This window comes from Hyaena hyaena, unplaced genomic scaffold (genome assembly GCF_003009895.1).
Source record: "Hyaena hyaena isolate Hyena2069 unplaced genomic scaffold, ASM300989v1 scaffold_855, whole genome shotgun sequence".
Lineage (NCBI taxonomy): Eukaryota > Metazoa > Chordata > Mammalia > Carnivora > Hyaenidae > Hyaena > Hyaena hyaena.
This window is the reverse complement of record NW_024081489.1, coordinates 127,038-147,909: the sequence shown is the minus strand read 5'-3', so window position 1 is coordinate 147,909 and position 20,872 is coordinate 127,038. Positions and strand designations below refer to the sequence as shown.

Below are 20,872 nucleotides of genomic sequence, written 5' to 3'. Positions count from 1 at the left end.
TTAATCAATGTTAGTCTAGTGGGCAGTCTGGCTCCGTTGTCCATGGTTTTAACAATGTATTTACCACATAAATAGGGGAATGACTGAAAAGAAATACTCTTTTTGGCTATGACGATAGATGGCCTTGATTATGGTTTAAAGCAATGGAATTTTTTGAACTAGGATACGGAGATGGTGGATGGACAGATGAGATACTTTGAAAGAACCGGCAGTACTTGCCAAATCATAACATGTGCTGGACACAGATGGAGGTAAAAATTTGATTTTCCTCAAGGTTTGACATCAGGCCCCTAAGAGAAGGATTTTATCACTGATATAAATGAGTGAGAATGGTGGTTACAAAACAGCATTTAACTCTCAAGTTCATTGGGGCAATAAGCAAGACAATGAATGTAAAGGATTTGTGTTTAGGTATTCAGGAGCTGTTAGCTATCATCACAGTCTCTGGACGGCCCTGGAGTATCATTTCCTCCAACCTTTAGCTCCCTAGCAGAGGGCTACATCAGCAGATCTGAGTCAGTGCAAGACTTACAACAGCTCCAGGGCCTCCCTCTCCTAACAAGGTAGCTTCCCATAATGGTGTAAAGCATTAAAAATACAGTCTCCGCTCTACTGGAACCTTGGCAATAGTGTTAGCTGACCATCTATGCCCAGGTAGAAATAAGAACTTGGGGGATTGGGTGCACTTTATTACTTCTCTGCTTGTAGTTCACCTCCACCCCCAAATAAACTGTATGTTGTATCTGTATCCCAAAAAGCAACAGAAATTTGATGGCTGAGAAGAAAGAGGGAGGCTGAGATCTGGTGCAGATCTGCACAGGACGGCCAGGGGCATTTCATGTTGGGAGTTTAAAACTTGTGCCCAAAGGGGAAGAAAATACTTTTAGGCAATAGGAGGTTGCAGCCTAGACTCAAGTTAATAATGTCAGGTTTAAAGATAAAATAGCAGGAAGTTGGAATGAGGGGAGGGGAAGATTGCTAGGAAATCAGAGTGAGCGGTACTCTAACATCTAGGCAGGGAGCTGGCAGCAGGGTGATATATCCAGGGGTAGCAAAATCCCAGCCTCTGCACAGAGCTTCAGCAACAGGAATCCAGTCTCTAGAAGGATCCCAGGAAGATGAAAGAGTGGAAGGATCAGAAGACTGGACACACTAGGCAGGTTATCAGCATCTTTCAGAAAAGAGATGTTAACAAGTGCTATAGCAAAGATCTAAGCCAAAGTGTACTTGTCAGGGTAGATGATAGAGAGTAAGATGAAACAAGCAGTGGCTGGGAAAAGAGGATTCCACTAACTAGGTATTCAGTTATCAGAAGGAGGGTCTGTGCTGGGGTTATACAGCCCTCCAGGGAAATGTGCCAGAATAAATCATAAAACTGAGTTGTGATTAAAGCTGGGTCCATATAATTATTTTCTCATACAATATTATCAAAAGCAAGTACTTTCTTTCTTTCTTTCTTTCTTTTTTTTTCTAGGAGAGAGAGAGAGACAGCGTGAGCAGGGGAGGGTCAGAGAGAGAGGGAGTCACAGACTCTGAAATAGGCTCCAGGCTCCGAGCTGGCAGTCAGCACAGAGCCCGACGCGGGGCTCGAACCCACGAACCGTGAGATCATGACCTAAGCGAAAGTCGGACGCTTAACCGACTAAGCCACCCAGGCGTCCCAGGTACTTTCTGAGTAGTATTGTGTGACAGCCCCAACATTTTCTTGAACTTTTCTGAATAAAGGGAAGAGACGAGAAATATATGTGGGAAACATATCAGATGCCAACCAGAGGAGTCATTTTTTAGACTCTTCTACAGTCAATTTAAGAAGTCCCTAGTAGCTCTACCAGAATCTGGTAGAGGTCCCTGTTTCAAAAAGGATCATTTGCACAACTAATTGTAACAAAGCACTGATGTCTCCTAGCCTATATTGTTTATGTGTAGAATGGCTCAAATTGCTTAAAAGTCATAAAAGGGAGAAAAGGTAGATAAGGGTCAGTAGTACTATCTCATAGTCTCAATTCTCTGGTTAATTCCCCCAGGCAAGCATCCTCATGAAGTTGATGAAGGGTGTGGGGAGGGTTGGAGGGGCGGTTTTAATCCAATAATTTTGCTTTGTGTCCTTGCTGATTGTCAAGGTAACTAATCTGCCAACACCATGTAACTATTCAAGACAAAATGATATACTCATGGAAAAATATCTAAATTTGATGTGTTAATATCTAAGTATCTCAATTTTATGTATCAATGTGACTTAGCCAGAGTGTCCAGATGTTTGGTTAACCATTGTTCTAGGTATGTCTGTGAAGGCGCTTCTGGATAAGATTACCATCTGAATCCTGATTCCCTCAGGGGGGTGGGGGACTCAACCAATCCACTGAAGGCCTGAATAGTATAAAAAGGTGGAATGAGGAAGAGTCTCCTCTTGTTGAACAACTGTCTTCAGGCCTGGACACTGGTCTTCAGACTAGGACTGAAATGTCAGCTCTTCAGTCCTGAGCCTATCTGCCTCGAGTCTTGAACTGGCTTTCAGACTGGATCTTATACCACAGGCTCCCTCAGTTCTCAGGCTTCTGGACAGGCAGGGGAACAACACCACAGGCTTCTTAGGTCTCCAGAGCTTGGGACCTCTCAGCCTCCATAACTGTGTGACCCCATTCCTTCTAATAAATCTCTTTCTCTTTCAACATCCTATCAGCTGTGGTTCTTTGGAGAACCCTGGCTTATTATCAGCTGGTTTATTATCTCTTTACTATATAAATCCATATTGCTTAAATGTACCAACTACTTACCTATCAAGGAAGTTTCAACTCTTAAACTTAGAGGAAAGGCAAAGAAAAAAAGGGCCTCTCAGCAAAGCTAATCTGTTCCCGTGCCCTCTCTCCTCTGGTTTTGGAAACATCTTCAACTATATCCATATATTAAGTTTGGGGTTCCTGAGCTGTAGTCTCTGCTGGTCTTGAATAATTCATTTGTATTCTTATAGTGTGTAGAAGTAATGTCTGATTTTTTCCCCCCGTTTGATGAGTTTATTTGTACGGTAAACTGAAGCTTTTAAAACATGACCTGGTCCCTATTGGGAGTTTTTATGTCCATTTTATCCACCCAAGTTTACTAAATTTTATCCCCTTCTTCAAATTTTTTAAAATTATTATACACACATACATACCATCATGTTTTATTCATCTTCCCTGAAAAAGGCACAGAATATTTTAAAAGGCCCAGAAACACTGTAGAAACTAGAGTAGGTATGGTATCCTGGAGTGTGATTATAAATTAAAATGTCCCCTTTGCTTCCTAAAGAATAAGTCAATACCTAATATCACAAAACTTTCCCCCCAGCCTCTTTCTCCTTTCATGCTGGAATATAATACTTCTATTGATGTGAAAATGCATCAGCATGCACTGAAGTATAATTAAAGGTAGATTTCCACACAGCTTGTATGATGATAGTACAGCCATGTTGGGAATTGAAATATAATAAAAAGTCAGCTAGGTGAAGCTTCCCAGGAGCAAGATGCTATTCACTCAGATGCATTTTGCTTGGTACCACGTGGCTCTCACAACAAGTCTATGTGTGAATTTGGAGGAAAAGCATCAGCACCCTGGGTTGTATATTTGTCCAAGGTTACCTATATTTAATATCTCTTTATCTATAAGTCTATATCCCTCTCACGTTTGTCTTTTACTAAACAAGAGGAGACAGGCTGGCCAGGCACAAATCTAGATTCCTAATTGAGGTGAGCACTGCGCTCTAGGAACCAACCTTCCTTAGCTTCCACTTTCTCTAAGAATCCAGAGCCATGCTTTGTCCTTAGCATCTTAAAATGATGGATTTCTGAGTTTTTCTTGAACATCTCAGCAATCTAGAGGACCAACAGAAAGGAAGGAACTCTAAAAATGAATATTTAGCTACCACTTTTATAGAGGTATATGCAACTGATTTGGAAACAAAGAGATTTGCATCCATTGATTCACCATTAAGACAGAAAAGTAAAATCTGCTTTTCCCTGATAGGTGGCAACAGTTTTAAGAACAAACACTTTTATATATCAGTTCAGCCATTTATCCATCTATCCATCCATCCATCCATCTGTCCATCCGTCCATCCGTCCGTCCGTCCGTCCGTCCATCCGTCCATCCATCCGTCCATCCGTCCATCCATCCATCCTGGAAAAAAATTAAAAGATTTAGAATTACATAGCAAATCTGGCATTTGCTCAAGATTAGTTATGTATATTTTCAAATTAAAGCTCCTATACCCAACCTCCAAATGTCTGCATCCAAATATAAAGTGTTCCATTTGTTACATAAATGCCACTAAGGAAATTAAGCTGAAGATCACTGTTTAGGGACAAACTTTTTTGAAAACTGACCTTATATATGCTTCTAATCGAGAGAAACTAGAATTTTTGAATTCATATAACTTATTCTGTGTAATTTCCATTTATAATGTTGTGTAACCAGTGTAATTTTTTAAGAATATCATTTTATCCTCAATTAATTTATAGTATTTCTTTTTGTCTTGTTTTGCTTTGCTTTAACAGGAACTGACATTTATTGAAGAAAATTTGGATATTATAAAAAATGTATTAAGATGTCAGTAATGAAAAAAAGATGTTAGGAATGGACCAATAACCCATTAACTAGAGATCATTACTATTAGTACTATTCATATTTTATTTCATTTTGAGATGTTTTTGAATAGCTATCTATTCATATTTATAACAATAATAGAGACCATATTCTATATATTTTTTTGTAAACATTTTTATTCCCTATATTATACCTTCCAATGGTATTAAATTTTGAGAAACATGATTTTTAATGACATCATAATATTCCATATGAAGATGCAATCTTTAAAATCATTTGCCGGGCGCCTGGGTGGCTTAGTCGGTTAAGCGTCCGACTTTCGCTTAGGTCATGATCTCGCGGTTCGTGGGTTCGAGCCCCGCGTCGGGCTCTGTGCTGGCTGCCAGCTCAGAGCCCGGAGCCTGTTTCAGTCTGTGACTCCCTCTCTCTCTGACCCTCCCCTGCTCACGCTGTCTATCTCTCTCCTAGAAATAAAAAATTAAAAAATAAATAAATAAAATCATTTGCTTAAAAATATTAAATGTGCTTTGTTATTATTTTATATATGTTATGATAAAAATGTGTACTTATTTCTTTAGAATCAGAATGATACAAATTTAATAGTCAAGGTGGGGTGACATTTTTAAGATTTCTAATAATTACGGTTTTAACTTTACTTAAGGAATGTAATATATACTATTAAATATATCTCCAAACAGTTTGCTATAAGACATTGTAAAAGAGTCATTTTGAAGTCTGTAAAGTATGCCTAAAAATAATTTTTGAGTTACAAAACTTGATTTTAAGAAATTTTGAAATAATATCTGCAGTGGAAATCATAGAGCTGAAAATCATTCCTCATTAAACAAAACATAAAAATAGTATTGCAAACTAAACCATATTTTGTTCTTATGTGATGGAAAAGAAACATCATGATGCAAGTTATCACTGAACTTTGTAAACTGGTATGAACTGATTCTTTCCAGAATTAACGTACTATAACTACATTTTCAAATGTTCATAAAATCAAGAGAAGAGAGATTCTAATTGCTTAGGACAGAGAGTGCCAGAAGGAATCACAGGGAGACACAGCTGCCAACCATGAACTGGAAACTTGCCAGTATTTGCCAACAAGTTCCTCAGCTACATGTCTCCAACAAAACATCCACTCCTTCTGCTATGATCCAAATGTTTGTGTCTCCCCACCACAAATAGATACATCAAAATTCCAATGCCCAGTGTGATAGTATTAGCAGGTGGGGCCTTTGGAAAGTGCTGGTGTCATGACAGTGGAATGCTCATGAATGGGGTCGTGCTCTTACAAGAGACTCCACAGAGCTCCCTAGCCCCTTCCACTTGTGAGGACACAGCAAGAAAGATGCCTTCTGCAACTTGGAAGAGGGCTTTCACCAGAATTCAACTATGCCGGCACCCTAACAGTGGGCTTCCGGCCTCCAGAACTCTATGGAATAAATGTCTGTTGTTTCAGTCACCCACTCTACTGTGCTTTGTTACAGTAGCCTCACTGGATGAAGACACCTTCCCTTAACACACCCAAGTGCAACTCAAAGGTTTACAAAGGACACTGTAATAAAACAAAAATAAAACAAGGCCTCAGAAAGATTTCCTTTGGAGACGGAAATACAAACAAAGATGATCTTTGCTGAATGCAGGTTTCTGAAGCACTGCGGATGCCGAAAAGTCATTCTGAAAGTGAAGCAATATCTATGTAACCACAACAAGGAGGTTTTAATACTCCAGCTAGAAAACAGTTGCTTTAGAAGCAACGCGTTTCTGAATGACTTTTCTAAAAGGTTTACATGAATAGAAACTGATTTCTGTTTTCAATAGGTAAGAAAGGTCACTAATAGAAATCACTTCCCTTCCACTATATAAATACTGAACACACGTTTTATGACCTTATTAATATGGTTAGACCACAACTTTAGAGTATTATTGTAAACATCTGTGCATAATATAGTGGCATAAAACTGAGGAATTTTGCAATAAAAACATTATCTCAAATAGTAGGTAGTGTGTGTGTGTGTGTGTGTGTGTGTGTGTGTGTGTGTGTGTATTTGACTATACATCAGACAGTGATACACATGAATACCTTTTTACTACTGTTATAATATCACAACATTGTGCCTGGAAGATACACTGAATTTTCCAAAATGTAATGATGGAGTAAATATCCCCAAGCTGCTAGAACTTCAAAAAATTCTAATTCTTCATATGAGAAGACATATCTATAGGTCAATGTTTTCCAAAATGTAGGTCACTTGTTTTTAGGTCATAAAATCATTTGGTGGGTCATGAAAATTTTAATGAAAAAAAGGACAAAAACATCAAAATTGTAAGAGTGCATCTAGGGGCTCAGTTGGCTAAGCATCTGACTCTTGATTTCAGCTCAGATCATATTTCACAGATCGTAGGATCCCAGAACCTCCTTGAGATTCTCTCTCTCTCTCTCTCTCTCTTTCTGTCTGCCCCTCCCGAACACATGTGCACACATGTGCTGTCTCTCAATAAATAAACTAAAAAAAAAAAAAAAAAGAGTGCATCTAAAGTAGCAAAGTAAGTTTTATTTCGTGAAACTCTGTTTCAGTAGGAATTGAATATAAAATGTTTTCTTACTGTGTTCTTAACACAATCATTTAAATCTGGAAGATGTTATGCCGACTGAGAGAAGCCAGACACAGAAAGGCAAATATTGTATGATCTCACTTTTATGAGGAATCTAAAGGAGTAGAAGTCAATAGAACCAGAGAGTAGAATGGTAGTTGCCAGTAGCTGGAGGGTAGGGAAAATGGAAAGATGTTAGTCAAAAGATACAAACTTTCAGTTATGAGATGGAAAAGTTCCAGGGAATCTAATATGCAGCAGGTGATTACAGTTAATACTATACTGTAACTTGAAATGTGCTAAAAGAATAGATCATAAGTATTCTCACCATGCATGTGAACATGCACGCGCATGCACACACACACACGCATGCACACACACACAAAGTGTGAGGTGACAGATATGTCAATTAATTTGATTGTTGTAATTATTTCACAGTGTATATTGTGTTGTAATTATTTCACAATGTATTTTACCACACACCTTAAAAATCACACTGCACAACCTGGACAATGTATAAACATATACAATTTAACTTTGTGGATCCTATCTCAAAAAAGTTTGAAAAACAATTTTTAAAAACTCCATATCATTTAAAAACACAGTTCTAGGTCTACTTTCTCCAGGTTTCTGACATGAAAGTTAAAACAAATGGGAGGCTCAGGTGAACATACGTCATCCATCTGATCCTTTTTGCACTCCCCCCCTTTCATTACTTACTCTTAGTTAAAGGAAATGGATAAATCTGTATTTACCACTCACTGATTAGGGTTCTAAATAGAAATAAATATAGTGGAATGTTTTATAAAAATTGATGATGTTGCAATTTGGAAAACATTTTCACAGAAAGATAACCCACTCTGCAAAGTAAAGGTAACTCGGAGTTTAAGTGAATTTTACAAGTTGAACCCATTGTCAAAACTGAGACCTGAAATTACTCATAAAATTGAGGGAAAAATACAAGGAATGGGTGAAAAATATGTTGAATATTCTCTAACTTATAGGATTAGTTTGAATTCATCACCAAAGAACAATGTTGTCCAAGATAGAATTAAAAGGCTTTTGAACAATTTGAACTACTTTCATTTTGGGCCAGAGAACTTATTAACTAAAAACAAAACCACGTTACAAGTTTCTATTAACAAACAGCACTTGAATGTCTCTATAATGACTTCTCAATGTACTATGCTAGAAGTGTTGTGTGTGCGTGTGTGTGCATGTGTGTGCACACAGTAATGTTACCAGTGACTGCTTTCCGCTTGTAAATTATCCATATCTTCTACATTTTTACAACCAAGCTATTTTTAAGTTTATTTATTTATTTTGATAGGGGGGGAGAACATGAGCAAGTGGGGGGGAGTGACAGAGAATCCCAAGTAATCTCCACACTATCAAAGCAGAGCTAGACACAGGGATCGATTTCATGAACCATGAGAAAGATCTTAACCTGAGCCAAAACCAAGAGTCAGACACTTAACTGACTGAGCCACTCAGGCACCTCTACAACCAAGCTCTTATAATAAAGTAAAAAAAGACTGACATTCATCAGTGTTCATACTGCTGATAAGAATAGGGTATATATAATATAGACTATTTCCCTTTGTTAAAGCAAACAGTAGTGCCCTGGGATTAATTTATCTTTCTAAATTATTTTCTCATTGTTGCTACTTGCACTAAGTTACTCATACATTTAACTGAGTTTGATAAAATGCTTTAAATACAGTTGAAAATTGCGTTCTGTGAACTCCATATGTATTTGTAGGATAGATGAATGTAGTCATATACTGAATCTCTTCTTTCTTTCCTTTAATTTTTAATAAATAGTTTAAATGAGGATAGACATAACTTTTAAAAAATGTATGTGCATCTATATTTACTTACTAATCTTTCTAAAGCTTGAGCAGTAATAACTGATGTGATCTTGATTTCCACTTTGTGTAGAGGAAACAAATATTTGAAACAGTAAGTTATTTCCTTGGAATACATAAAAGCAAGGTTATAGAAATGTTTAAATTTCCCATCAGTTTCTCTTATTTTGCACAGATTCTTCACTAAATTAGCAAAAATTCTGAAGTCCAATGTAATAATATTTAAGCAAATCTATTAAGGTAAATTAGTGGTTGCATATTGGATACCTTTCTTATTTTTTCCTTTTATTTTTTCATAAATACAGTTTAAATTAGATGAAAGTACCTGAGAGTCCTAAATTAGATCAGATTAAATTAGGAAACGTTTACTGATCTATATATTTAAGATCCTATCATTTCTATTATAATGGTTCATGTCACATGGAAAACCACCAGGAATTTGGGTTTGTTCAGAGAATGCTAAAGGGAGGACTTCATCCTTATATTTTTATGTATTTAGTCATTAGAAACAAATCATTAATCATAATAAAATCTAATGGGGAGTTTTCCCAGTACGGTAGATATTTCTATGTGTATGTGTTTTATGTGCTATTCTGGAATCTCTAGATATTTTGTATTTGCTCTAAATCTCCCCAGGTAAGTCTATACTGGGAAGTAGTGATAAAATATGGCTGATCAATCATTCAGACACTGAACATTCAGCGGAAAGCAAAACTAACATAGTGAAAACAGAAAAAGTAAACATTCAGGCATTCCACAATAGCTTTTGATTCCAATAATGTGTTACATCTCTGACATAATGGTCCCTATATCTTCTTTGAATCCTTCTCAGTAACAGTCTATCCACCGTGCCCTACAGAAACACAAAGCGTATTTTATGAAAAGACGCATACCTTTCAGCAGGAGATACTCTGTTAGTGAACACTGGTTCAAAGGGCCACAGTGTTAACTCCACAAACATTCCCAGAGAACCTCTAATGTAACAGGTGCTGGTCTACAGGTTAGAATAGAAGAGACCTTGCTTCTTCCCTTCAAGACCTGACAGCCCACAGGAAAACGAGATGGACATAAATAATATGATGCGTTAGAAACCATGTCAGGTGTATACATATGGTGTCACAAGTGAACACGGAATATTTAGAAATCAGAGTCAGTGGTCATGCATTTGAGCATTTTGCCATGAACTTGCTTTCGCAGTATTTGATACATCTGTACAATGTGTTCTGTCAATGTTAGTTATTCCTGTTTTCTAAGTAGTCCTTTACAAATTAAAAAAAATTAAAAACACTATAGGAAGGAACAACTAGAGAAATTTGATGAAAAGTCGTACTATCAGTTTTCTATCATGACTAATTTTTCTCTGTTATAACATCTCACTTTGTGATCCTAGCTTTCTTTGTATCCCATTAGTCAAAGATTATCCCAAGGTTGCTAAGTTTGTTCAGTTAACAACAATATGACCCAGCCTCAGTGCATCATACCATTGTGAGGTCAAGTTTAAAAATTGCTCTAAGCCAAGACAGTCGTCCCTCAGTTGATACATACATCTCATTATTCCTCTCTGTACTCCCCCCGTGTTGTAGCTGTTTTCCTGAAATATTACATACATATGGTGCCACGACTTTGAGGTTTTGCTTCAAGCAGGTGAATATAACTTTAACATCATAATTAATATGCACTTGTTACTAACAGTAAAAAGTATCTGACTGTCCATCAAGTCAACAACTACCAGCTACTCTTCTGTTAGCAAAACAGACATTCTTGGTCTGTAAACATAAAATACTCGGACGACTATCCATCGCCCTATTAACGTGGCCTAGCATTTAGAAGCAATAGAAGATTTTGGTGCTGACACAGTCTCACCAACCCTCCTCCTCGCCCAGCCCCCAATCTCCCAGCAAGTGCCCCGGGGCCCCTGCAGCCACCTAAGACCCTCAAGAGCCTGGATCAGAACAGAAGCACCAGGCAGCAACACCTAAACGACAGAAGAGAAGCGTCGCTGACTGGAGAAATCGCGGCAACCCTCTAGGGGGTGGCCGCCAGTAGCTCTTACTAACCTGACGAGATGTCTATCTGGCTCATCTTAGTCTGTGTGACGTTGATGTGAACGGCGACTTTGCTTTCGGTCAGGTCGATCTCCACGGTGCCCAAATTATCCGCAAACTGACTGAAAAGCAGGAGGCCATTTGGGTTCCACGTCCTGAACTGGAAACTGACCGAAAACAGGTCCTGGTGCAGGCGGCCTGGCACCTCCAGGTAACTGGTCGCGTTGAAGAAGACGGGCACCGTGTAGGGCTCCACACACGAGAAACTCAGATTTCCCTGTAAAACAGAAGGACGTAATTTGACACAAACGCAGGATTAAAATGAGCAAGACACGTCCCTCCCTGTCCGACGGCAGGCTAAGCGACAGCTCTGCAGAGGATAAAGTCGAGCCGGTGCCAAGCTGCAGCTTGGCGGGGACTGGGCACTGGGCCCCGGGCCATCGCTACCTGCAGTGTGTTCTCACCAGCAGCCGCAGGCAACACCAGGACCCAAGAACCCAACAAGAACCGCCTCCATGGACCCGACAGACTGACAACCGGAGGGGGTGGGGGGGGACGCACCCCAAGCTGTGGGCAGGAGTGCAGACCACGCAGGCCTATGTGAAGCGCTGCTCTGCTCTCCCAGGACCAATGGTGTCTCCTCCCGGGTGGCCAGGCCACGGCCATCTCCTGGCCGGGCTGTGTCAACTGTTTCTTCCCACACTGCCAGATGGGCGGGAACTATGGCCAACTGACACTTTATCAACTGACATTATGGGGCAAGTCTTCTTGGTTCTTATCCTTATATCTAACATACATGAATTAATATTAACTATGCAGCATCAGCATAACTGATTATTTCAGATTATTTTGTTATATTATTTTGTTATATTAAATGTACATATATTATACGGAATTAATGCTTCTGAAAATAGTGGTATGAATGCACAAACTGAAAACAAACTTGGGATAATTAAAGCCTACTCCTTTCCCCTCATACTCCCTCTATTTTGTACAAAGAAATTTGATTTGCCATTCAGATTCACTAAATGGTCTATTGAGTGTGTAAACTTGATTTGCCATTCAGATACACTACATGTTATATCGAGTGTGTAACTACCTTCCCATTAAAGGTCTAAAAATCTATGTTTGCTTCCAACTTCTTTTATCCCACCCTAATATTCTGAGGAATATAATTTGATGACATCTTCATCTGGTCCTTCAATTATTTATTTATTTTACAACAACACAAGAACATGGTATCTATGTTTAGATGGATGGTTCTTCCATTTCAGCACATTAACCATTACATCTAAGGCAGGCTGTCCCTCTAAATTAATATTCAAATTTAATTTGCACTTTAGCTTCACAGATGATTATTTTTAAATGCTTATGTTTACTGATGAAAAGAACTGCCTTTGCCTAATAATTGAGATGTTATAACCGACCACATACCTGTGTTGTAGAGACTGTCTCCCTGCAAAATTAAAGGTGCTTTCTGAGTAAAGGTGCTGACTCTGGAGTCAAAGTGTAATGAGGTGTTGAAGAGGTCATCACAAAGGCATGACCGCCAGTTGACCCATGAGCAGGACTGGGATAATGAGAGGCTCCCCACGTCCTCCCCCATTCTGGGAATGCTTGTGCCACTTGCTTTCTCCACCCCCAGAGGCTGCTCCGCAGATAGAGCCTTGAGACAGAGATGTGGTGTTGAGGCCACCTGAACTGGATACTTGAGTGAACCCAGTTAGGTCCTCTTGCAACCATAACTGAATCCAGTTAAGACCTCTATGTAAACTTCTCTGACTTGGCAGGCAGTACAGAGATCTACTCATCTCCCAGCTGCCTAAGCCAAGCCCATAAGTTTCCTTGCTCATTAAACTGGCCACATACCAGTGGAAGGTGGTCTACCTCCTTCTTCTGTCTCTCCCTCCCTCAGCATCCAGGGGCTGTTTCAGATTACACGCTCTCCAGCAGGATGCGAACCAATATGAGGGAACGTGTTTGTGCATGAAGACGGGGTGAGGAGTGTTGAGTCAATTTCACCGAAATAACGGCATCTGACATCTTTGAAAGCAGATTTCCTTCATAAATAATCTCTTAAGAGTTGCTTACAAAATATCCCACTTGTCTCTATTCTGCCTAAAATTTTAATACATACATAGATTTTTGTTTAAAAGTTTATTCCATGTCTGTTCATTCTATTTTAACAAATATAATTATAGATAATTTATGCTTTACAACTATCTTTGTTATTTGAGTTAAAACAGCATTTATAACTACAATATATTTAGCAGTTAAAGTTGCCCTGGGAATGAGTTCTCATAGGAAAATCCTTTATAGTTTGGGTGCCTAATGAATGTGTCTCAGAACAAAATGGGAGGTTTGGGCAGAAATAACACATTACTGCTTCCTAACGGTGCAGATAATAGAAAGGGTTTTCTGATGATTTGGCTTCTGTACCTTTTTATCTTAGGCAATGATTCTGAGAAAACAACAGGACCCTGGTGCCATTTTGTCCAAAGGTTTAAAAAGCATATATATTAATACTGTTCCAGGTAAGAAATAACACAACATAGAAGGAGACTACAACATCAGAGGTCATATACTATGAATCCACTCACATTCAGTCATTTTGGAAAGTTATTTTTCTAGGTAAAAATCTCGGTTTCTTTTTTTCATCTACAAAACGTGTATGACAACACCTCTACTCATCCCGTAGTCCTGTTTTCAGATTACCATAAAGGTAACATTCCTAGCACAGCACTTGCGGCCTATTCATGGAGCTATTACTATTTTTCTCTATAGTCATATGCTTGATGAGATCATTTCAAAGTTCAACTTTTTACTCACAATATGTTATTATTTTTAAGAAAAACTAATTATTAAAGAAAAATTCTCCATTAATTATTTTATACCTGAATCATTTTTCTTTTAATAACCAACCTGGACTCCTGTTTTTCATTACAGAGTTTGTATTTGTCCAATCATTTTGTAAAAAAAAAAAACCCTAGGCTCAAATGCAGGGCAAAAAAGACCATCAGAGCTCTTTTGGAACGTGATGGAAGCATTCGTAATATCTGCTGTTAGTGGTTTCTCAAAGTCAGGTTTCTCAAAGGTTTCTCTGGGTCTCTCAAGCCCAGACTCTCCCAAACAGTACGCGTAGGCTGAAGTTAAGTCCTGCTCTTGCAGGGCCATAGGGGACATGTACCGAATTTTTCAGCTGGTATCTTGCAGTGATGCTAACTAAGCAGTGTCATGGGGAGGCAGGTATGCTAGAGTGCCCTTCTATTTTTGCTCTTCTCCTTGAAATAGTTAAATCTTGAAACAACTCACGACACAGGTGGAAGAAGATCCCGATAGGCTCTGTGTCACAGCCTTCACTGCCCAGTGGCAATCAATCCTTATTTCCTTGCCTGCTATTTAGTATGTTCAGGATTTCACAACGTGTATATTTATTTACTGATCTGGATGAACTGTCTTTGGAAACATGGACGTGAATACAATCATATTCCTGGATGTAACACTTTTTAAGATAGTGAATTAAATCATAAACAAGAAACGGAAAGCCACATATGATAAGACATCTGAAGACAGGAAGCCGCCAACCTCAGGGCTGCTAACTTGCAGGGACAAAGCATAGCTGAGGTTTGCCTGTCACTCTGATGTGGGGAATCCAGAAACGTGGCGTCAAAATCCAGTGCCCCGTCTGAGAGAAACTTACATGTATTTCAGGCTGATCTAACGCAAAAACCATGAACTGGTCTCAGAGTACATCCACTATCTACACATTTTTAGGTAACTCTCAAGTTAGTTTTACACTGTTGAGCCAAACATCAGTATGATGAAAAACGCAGTGACACTGTTTAATACTCCAAAGAAAACAAAACTTTGATGTTTCTATGTATCAGTATTTTGGAGTGAGCAATCTTACCACATTTGAGGGCTCTAGTTTCTTCCTTCTCGCAAGATCAGTTATGTTGATACCATTGTAATTGATGCTTTCCATGCAGCCTTTGAAGTTCTTTCTACTGCTGGAACTTGGCTTCCCAGAGAATGGTATGCCTCCGAAGGTTATCTTTGAGAAAAGAAAAAAATATAAGAATTCACACTGTATTTGACTTAAAAAAAAAAAAACATTCACAATAAATTAGACAAAACTACTAATACAGCCAAGGTCAATTATTCTACCTCTCCCAGAATATACAGACATTTTTTCTTCCTCCAAAATCTGTTGCATATTAATTTATGTTGTTACAGAAGTGCATAACAGTATCATTAACTCTGGCAATCAGATTATAACTTTACCATTTTATTTTTTTAATGTTTTTATTTATTATTGAGAGACAGAGACAGAGTATGAGCATGGGAGGGACAGAGAAAGAGGGAGACACAGAATCTGAAGCAGGCTCCAGGCTCTGAGCTATCAGCACAGAGCCCAACACAGGGCTCAAACCCATGAACCATGAGATCATGACCTGAGCCGAAGTCGGACGCTTAATCAACTGAGTCACACAGGCGCCCCAGATTACAACTTTAACAAGAAAATAGCAATAATCTCTTCCATGTAGCCACTCAAAAGGCATTTTATAAATTTTCCTGAACTCTTTTAAAAGATTTTATCCAGGACACTCTTTTATTAAGTAATATTAAAAACACATTTTTATGTTTATCATTCAAAGATATACTAATTAATGCTTCTCTTCATCATGAGATAGCCAGTACAAGTATAATAATATATCGACAAAACTGCAGCCAAAATGAAGAAATATTGTATTTACCCTGTGTACTGTGTAGACTTATTTTAATCTAAAAAAACCATTAAAGTCACATATTCACTAGACTTATTTTCGATACAGAAAGCAGTTCAAAAAGTCTGGTTACTACATTGATTAAGAACATAGTAGGATGTGGGGGCTATTATGTGAGCACTCGAGGCTTAGAGATATCTCTATCTTCTGAATAGATAACTGTAATATAATATCTCTATCTTGTGAATCTTCTGTAATATCTTCTGAATCCTCGGGAATAAGGTGGATGCTCCTTACTGTGATTCTCTGGCTATTATCTATCACCTATAAAAAGAGAGTATGTATTTTTCCATGTATCTTTGGCCAAATTATACCAGTATAGTATAAACTTACTATAATGTAAAATTATACTTAATATATGCATTGCCATAATGATATTTACTGATAATAGTGAATTAGTAGTAAATAAATGTAAATGCTAACAGAGCTGCAGTACTAAGATATATAACCTAGATTTTATTTCTCTTTTAATTATTAGTCATTGTTACCATTATCAACTTTTCCTATAAGCAATACTTAAACATTTTTGAATGTCAAGACTGTATTGGAAACATAAGACACACATCTTTGTGTTCTAGGAGGCCATTAGCAAATTATGTTCTTTTATTTAGTGTCATAGCATTTTAGAGGCTTAGTTTGAGGTGGGGGGGAAGCACAAGTAAATGATAGTTTATGAGACAATATGAAAAAACAAAAGACCTCACTGAAAATAAAATTTGGTAATAATGGTTAGTTGCATATGTATCATTGACCACAGAGTTTATATACGAAAGAATAGGGAGAGACTGAGAGTCAATATACAGAAAAGGATTAGGAAATGACAAAAGGAAAATTATACTGTAAACTAAAATAATAGAATTATTAGGAAAATATTTTCAAGTGGCACTAAACTGAACTTATTAGGTACTAAATAAGTATATCTAATACCAAAAGTAAGAATTACTGATAATTACGTGGAGTGTCATACTTTCCATCTACAATTTATTTTACCAATTCTTTCCTAGTTGATAGAATAAAATCTTGTATGCTTAACGACATGCAGCATCACATTTTTAAGTACTTTTTTAAAACGTTAATTTATTTTGAGAGAGTGAGCAAGTACAATTGGGGGAGGGGCAGAGAGAGAAGGAGAGTCCCAACCAGGCTATGCTCTGACAGTGGGGCTTGATCTCACGGATCATAAAGTGAGCTGAATTCAAGAGTCAGACGTTTAACCACCTGAGCCACCCAGGTGCCCCACGCAGCACCACATTTTGAACATTATTACTAAATACTAGGTTAAACATACTGTCTCATTCTTTCTCTAGGTGTACAGTTTATTTATTTTGGAACTTTTGTTTTCCTTCGGGATGATGATTAAGCACTCCTCTGGTTTCCCTGGTTTCAGCAACCCTCAGCACGTGTCCTACCCGATCATCAGAGGTGCCCTGGGGAAGCAACAGAGGCTCAATTTACCAGATTTCCTTACAACTAGGAGATGTGGGTTCAAATCCCAATTCCTTTTTTTTTTTTTTAATGTTTTATTTATTTCTAGGAGAGAAACAGCATGAGTAGGGGAGGGTCAGAGAGAGAGGGAGTCACAGACTCTGAAACAGACTCCAGGCTCTGAGCTGGCAGTCAGCACAGAGCCCGACGCGGGGCTCGAACCCACAAACCGTGAGATCATGACCTAAGTGAAAGTCGGACGCTCAACCGACTAAGCCACCCAGGCGCCCCTCAAATCCCAATTCCTAATACAACTAATGATATATTAGGTTGTCACTTCTTCTGAGTATGCATTATCATCAGTAAAAAGAAGTGCTTGAACCACAAAATATTTTGATATTGTAATTACTCAGATGGCAAAAAAACACAATCATTGCCGTCATTCAATAATCATATATTCATATAACTAATGACTGGCTTATTAATAATAGTGCCATTCACAAACAACCCTGACTCTAAGGAAATAATGACATTCACCATCTTGTTTAATTACCAAGAGTTTACACAGTGCAGCAGAGACTGCTAGATGTCTCTACGTGTCCTTTCTCACACCTTCTTTAGGAAAATATACTCTACAGCGGTGCGCACTGGCTCTCCTGATACGTGGCATTTACCAAGCTGTGAAGCAAGTTTTGGTCTTGTGAGAATAAAGGAGGAGGATGTTGTGTGACTCTAAGAATTATAACTAAAAGGGGAGGAGAGCATAACCTTCTCCACTCTTCCTTCCCACTGGAATGCAAGATGGACTGTGAGGCGCCATCTTGGAATGGCTTGCGATGGTGCCGGAGCAGCGGTGGCATAGAAGGGGACTGGGGTCTCGACGGGCACAATGCTGCAGTTTGAGCCCAGGGCTGCCTGCTACCTCACCTTTCATATGCAAGCATCTGTTACATACCCGATACATAGGAGATTTCTGTTCCTCCCTACGTTTCTTCCAGTGCTATGGCGAATGTGTTTTACATTCATTTTCCAAAAGGGGACTATAACTTGCCCCCTGTCACACACCAGTAAGGAGCAAAAAGGGATGCAAACCCAGGCCTTTGGTCCAGTTTGAGCCATGAAGTTGATTCTCTACAAAATCCTAGCTGGTTTCTCTCTAAAACCCTAGCCACCCAGCTGTCAAAGGGGAAGCACTGCTCTGCCTCCCAAGCAGAGCTCTGCTGCAAAGGCAGTGGCACAATAGGCACAGTGGGCATCCCCTGGGATTCAGCCCGAGAAAAGAGAGAAGCCAGGCCACACATCAGGGTGCGGTCCTGCCCTGTGGCTGATATGAAGGATGTGTATCTGTTTGCCTGTGTAGCCTTCCCAGGGCACCACAGGGCCAGCAGCTTGCCTGCAAGTGGTGACCGGCTCCCTCTGTGGTGTAATGGCTCCAGGAATGGAATATGGTGAACTCTTAAGCCATCCTCCACAACAACGCCCGCCATGAGCGACCTCAAAGGAGCAAGTGTGTTGTCTACTGTTTCTTTCATGACGTACATCTCTGGGAACGGTTATGGGTGTTAATTTACCCCTGTGGTGCGCTGAATCCTGCTCATGCTGGCTCATGAAAATGGATTGTTAAACAGAGCCATCGTTAAAAATTAAATTATATAGATTTAAATTACATTACATTAAACAGAAAATAACCACTCAGGCCTCATCTATTTTTTATTATGTATGTTCTTGAGATGATTCGTATTTAGTCTATAGATGGGATTATTCTATCATGGTGTGGTATAATAAATACATTTGGGTCTTTGTTCCCAGCTCCTGGCACAGAGCTCCTAAAACGCTTGGAATTTCCTGACTGATAGCAATGTCTTCAATTATTCATGTCAAGTCCCCCTTGGGGTCTGAGTCTAGTTACTGTATGGATGAGTCAAAGAAATATACCCCAAAACACTGAGAGACTGACTCAATTCAACTGACTCCTGATTCTTTGAAAATAAATTTACATTTCTTCCTAGTGTCTCTCTCTAATAATGTCTCAAGCACTGTCATCTACAGCTGAAGTTCTCAAACATTGTGTGCACACTGATGGGCTTCAAACTGTCCGTGAAACTGCTGACCCGCTAAGAAGAGTCTTGTGTGTGCATGAATATTCATGGATTTGATCACAAACTCACAGAGTCTATGACCCCAAATTTTTATTTCTGTTTTTTTGGAAATTGGAATTGTGTTTGCCCACTGCTAATATTCCAGGATCTTTCATCTATTGTATGGTGCTTCAAAGTTTATTAATGGAAGATGAATAATTCATCTCCAAGTTCTCTCATACAGTGAGAGATAAGCCACCTAAGCCAAGAAATATACTAATTTAGAAAAAAAGAGAAACTTCTGGGATTTTAATATTCTTTCCCTTGCAATAATCATTTTGCTTTAAGGAAATTTTTGGAGGGTGATTACAATTATTTTCTGATAACCTTAAATTTATTTTAATGTTAATAAAGTCTCAATATCAAGGTTTATGTAGCATAATCTATTTTAAATTCATATATGGGAATATATGTAATATATTCATCTTGGAGACAATTTAGAAACTATTTAAATATTTAAAGAAAATGTAGGGGTACCTGGGTTGCTCAGTCAGTTGAGCATCTGACTTCCACTCAGGTCATGATCTCACAGTTCATGGGTTCGAGCCCCGTGTTTCCTCTGTGCTGACACTCAGAGCCAGGAGCCTGCTTCTGATTCTGCTTCTCCCTCTCTCTCTGCCCCTCCCCTGCTTGCGTTCTATCTCCCTCTCTCTCAAAAATAAACATTAAGGGAAAACAAGAAAAATAAAGAACACAGTTGTAAATCCTAACTTTTTCAATTATTTTATTATGGCCTATACTACATTTTTAAAAATTTGTATGTCGCTATTGATTAATGCGTGTGCGCGCACGCGTATGTGTGTGTGTGTGTATACACAATATGGGAGCAAGGCATACTGAGCACAGAAAACTTGAAGGGTCACAGCTACCATATACTATGTATTTTAATTTTTTAAGTTTTTAAATTTATTTTGAGAGATGGAGAGCACATACATGCATGGGCTGAGCAGGAGAGGGCTAGAGAGAGAGAGAGAGAGAGCAGGAGAGAGAGAATTCCAAACAGGCTGCTGCTCAGCGCAGAGACAGATGCGGGGCTCCATCTCATGAACTGTGAGACTGTCATCTGACCCAAAGTCAAGAGTCAGATGCTTAACTGTCTCGGCCACCCAGACGCCCCTACACTTAACATTTTTAAAGAAGACACAGGGATATTTGACATGTTCTGGGCATTACATACAACGCTAGCTGGAGCTACTTCCCCATTCCAACATCCTGCTACTACGTTGCTTCTGATGACTTCCTGTCTTTGTGAACATGGGTTTTTGGCTGTATCTCTGATAAAAGCAGTGTCACACGAAGGGAGAAGTGGGACAGAAGATGAGACTGGCAGTCAAATCTGATTACAAAATCTGAGGAGCTGGAGAGCCCAGAAACACTTGGCCCATCAGCGAGTAACCACTGTTCATTTAAAAATTACATAAAAATGT

At 38.8% G+C, this 20,872-nt stretch overlaps 1 protein-coding gene across 1 annotated transcript in view; it reads right to left on the bottom strand.

Annotated features, from left to right (window-relative positions):
* Positions 1-20,872, bottom strand: part of LOC120222260 (contactin-associated protein-like 2) — a 778,685-nt gene that overhangs the window by 685,275 nt on the left and 72,538 nt on the right. The window contains exons 6-7 of the mRNA XM_039220013.1: positions 15,006-15,149; positions 11,108-11,372 (exon numbers count right to left, since the gene is read on the bottom strand). Of these exons, the coding sequence (XP_039075944.1) occupies positions 11,108-11,372; positions 15,006-15,149 (409 nt within the window). The remainder of the gene's footprint in view (positions 1-11,107; positions 11,373-15,005; positions 15,150-20,872) is intronic.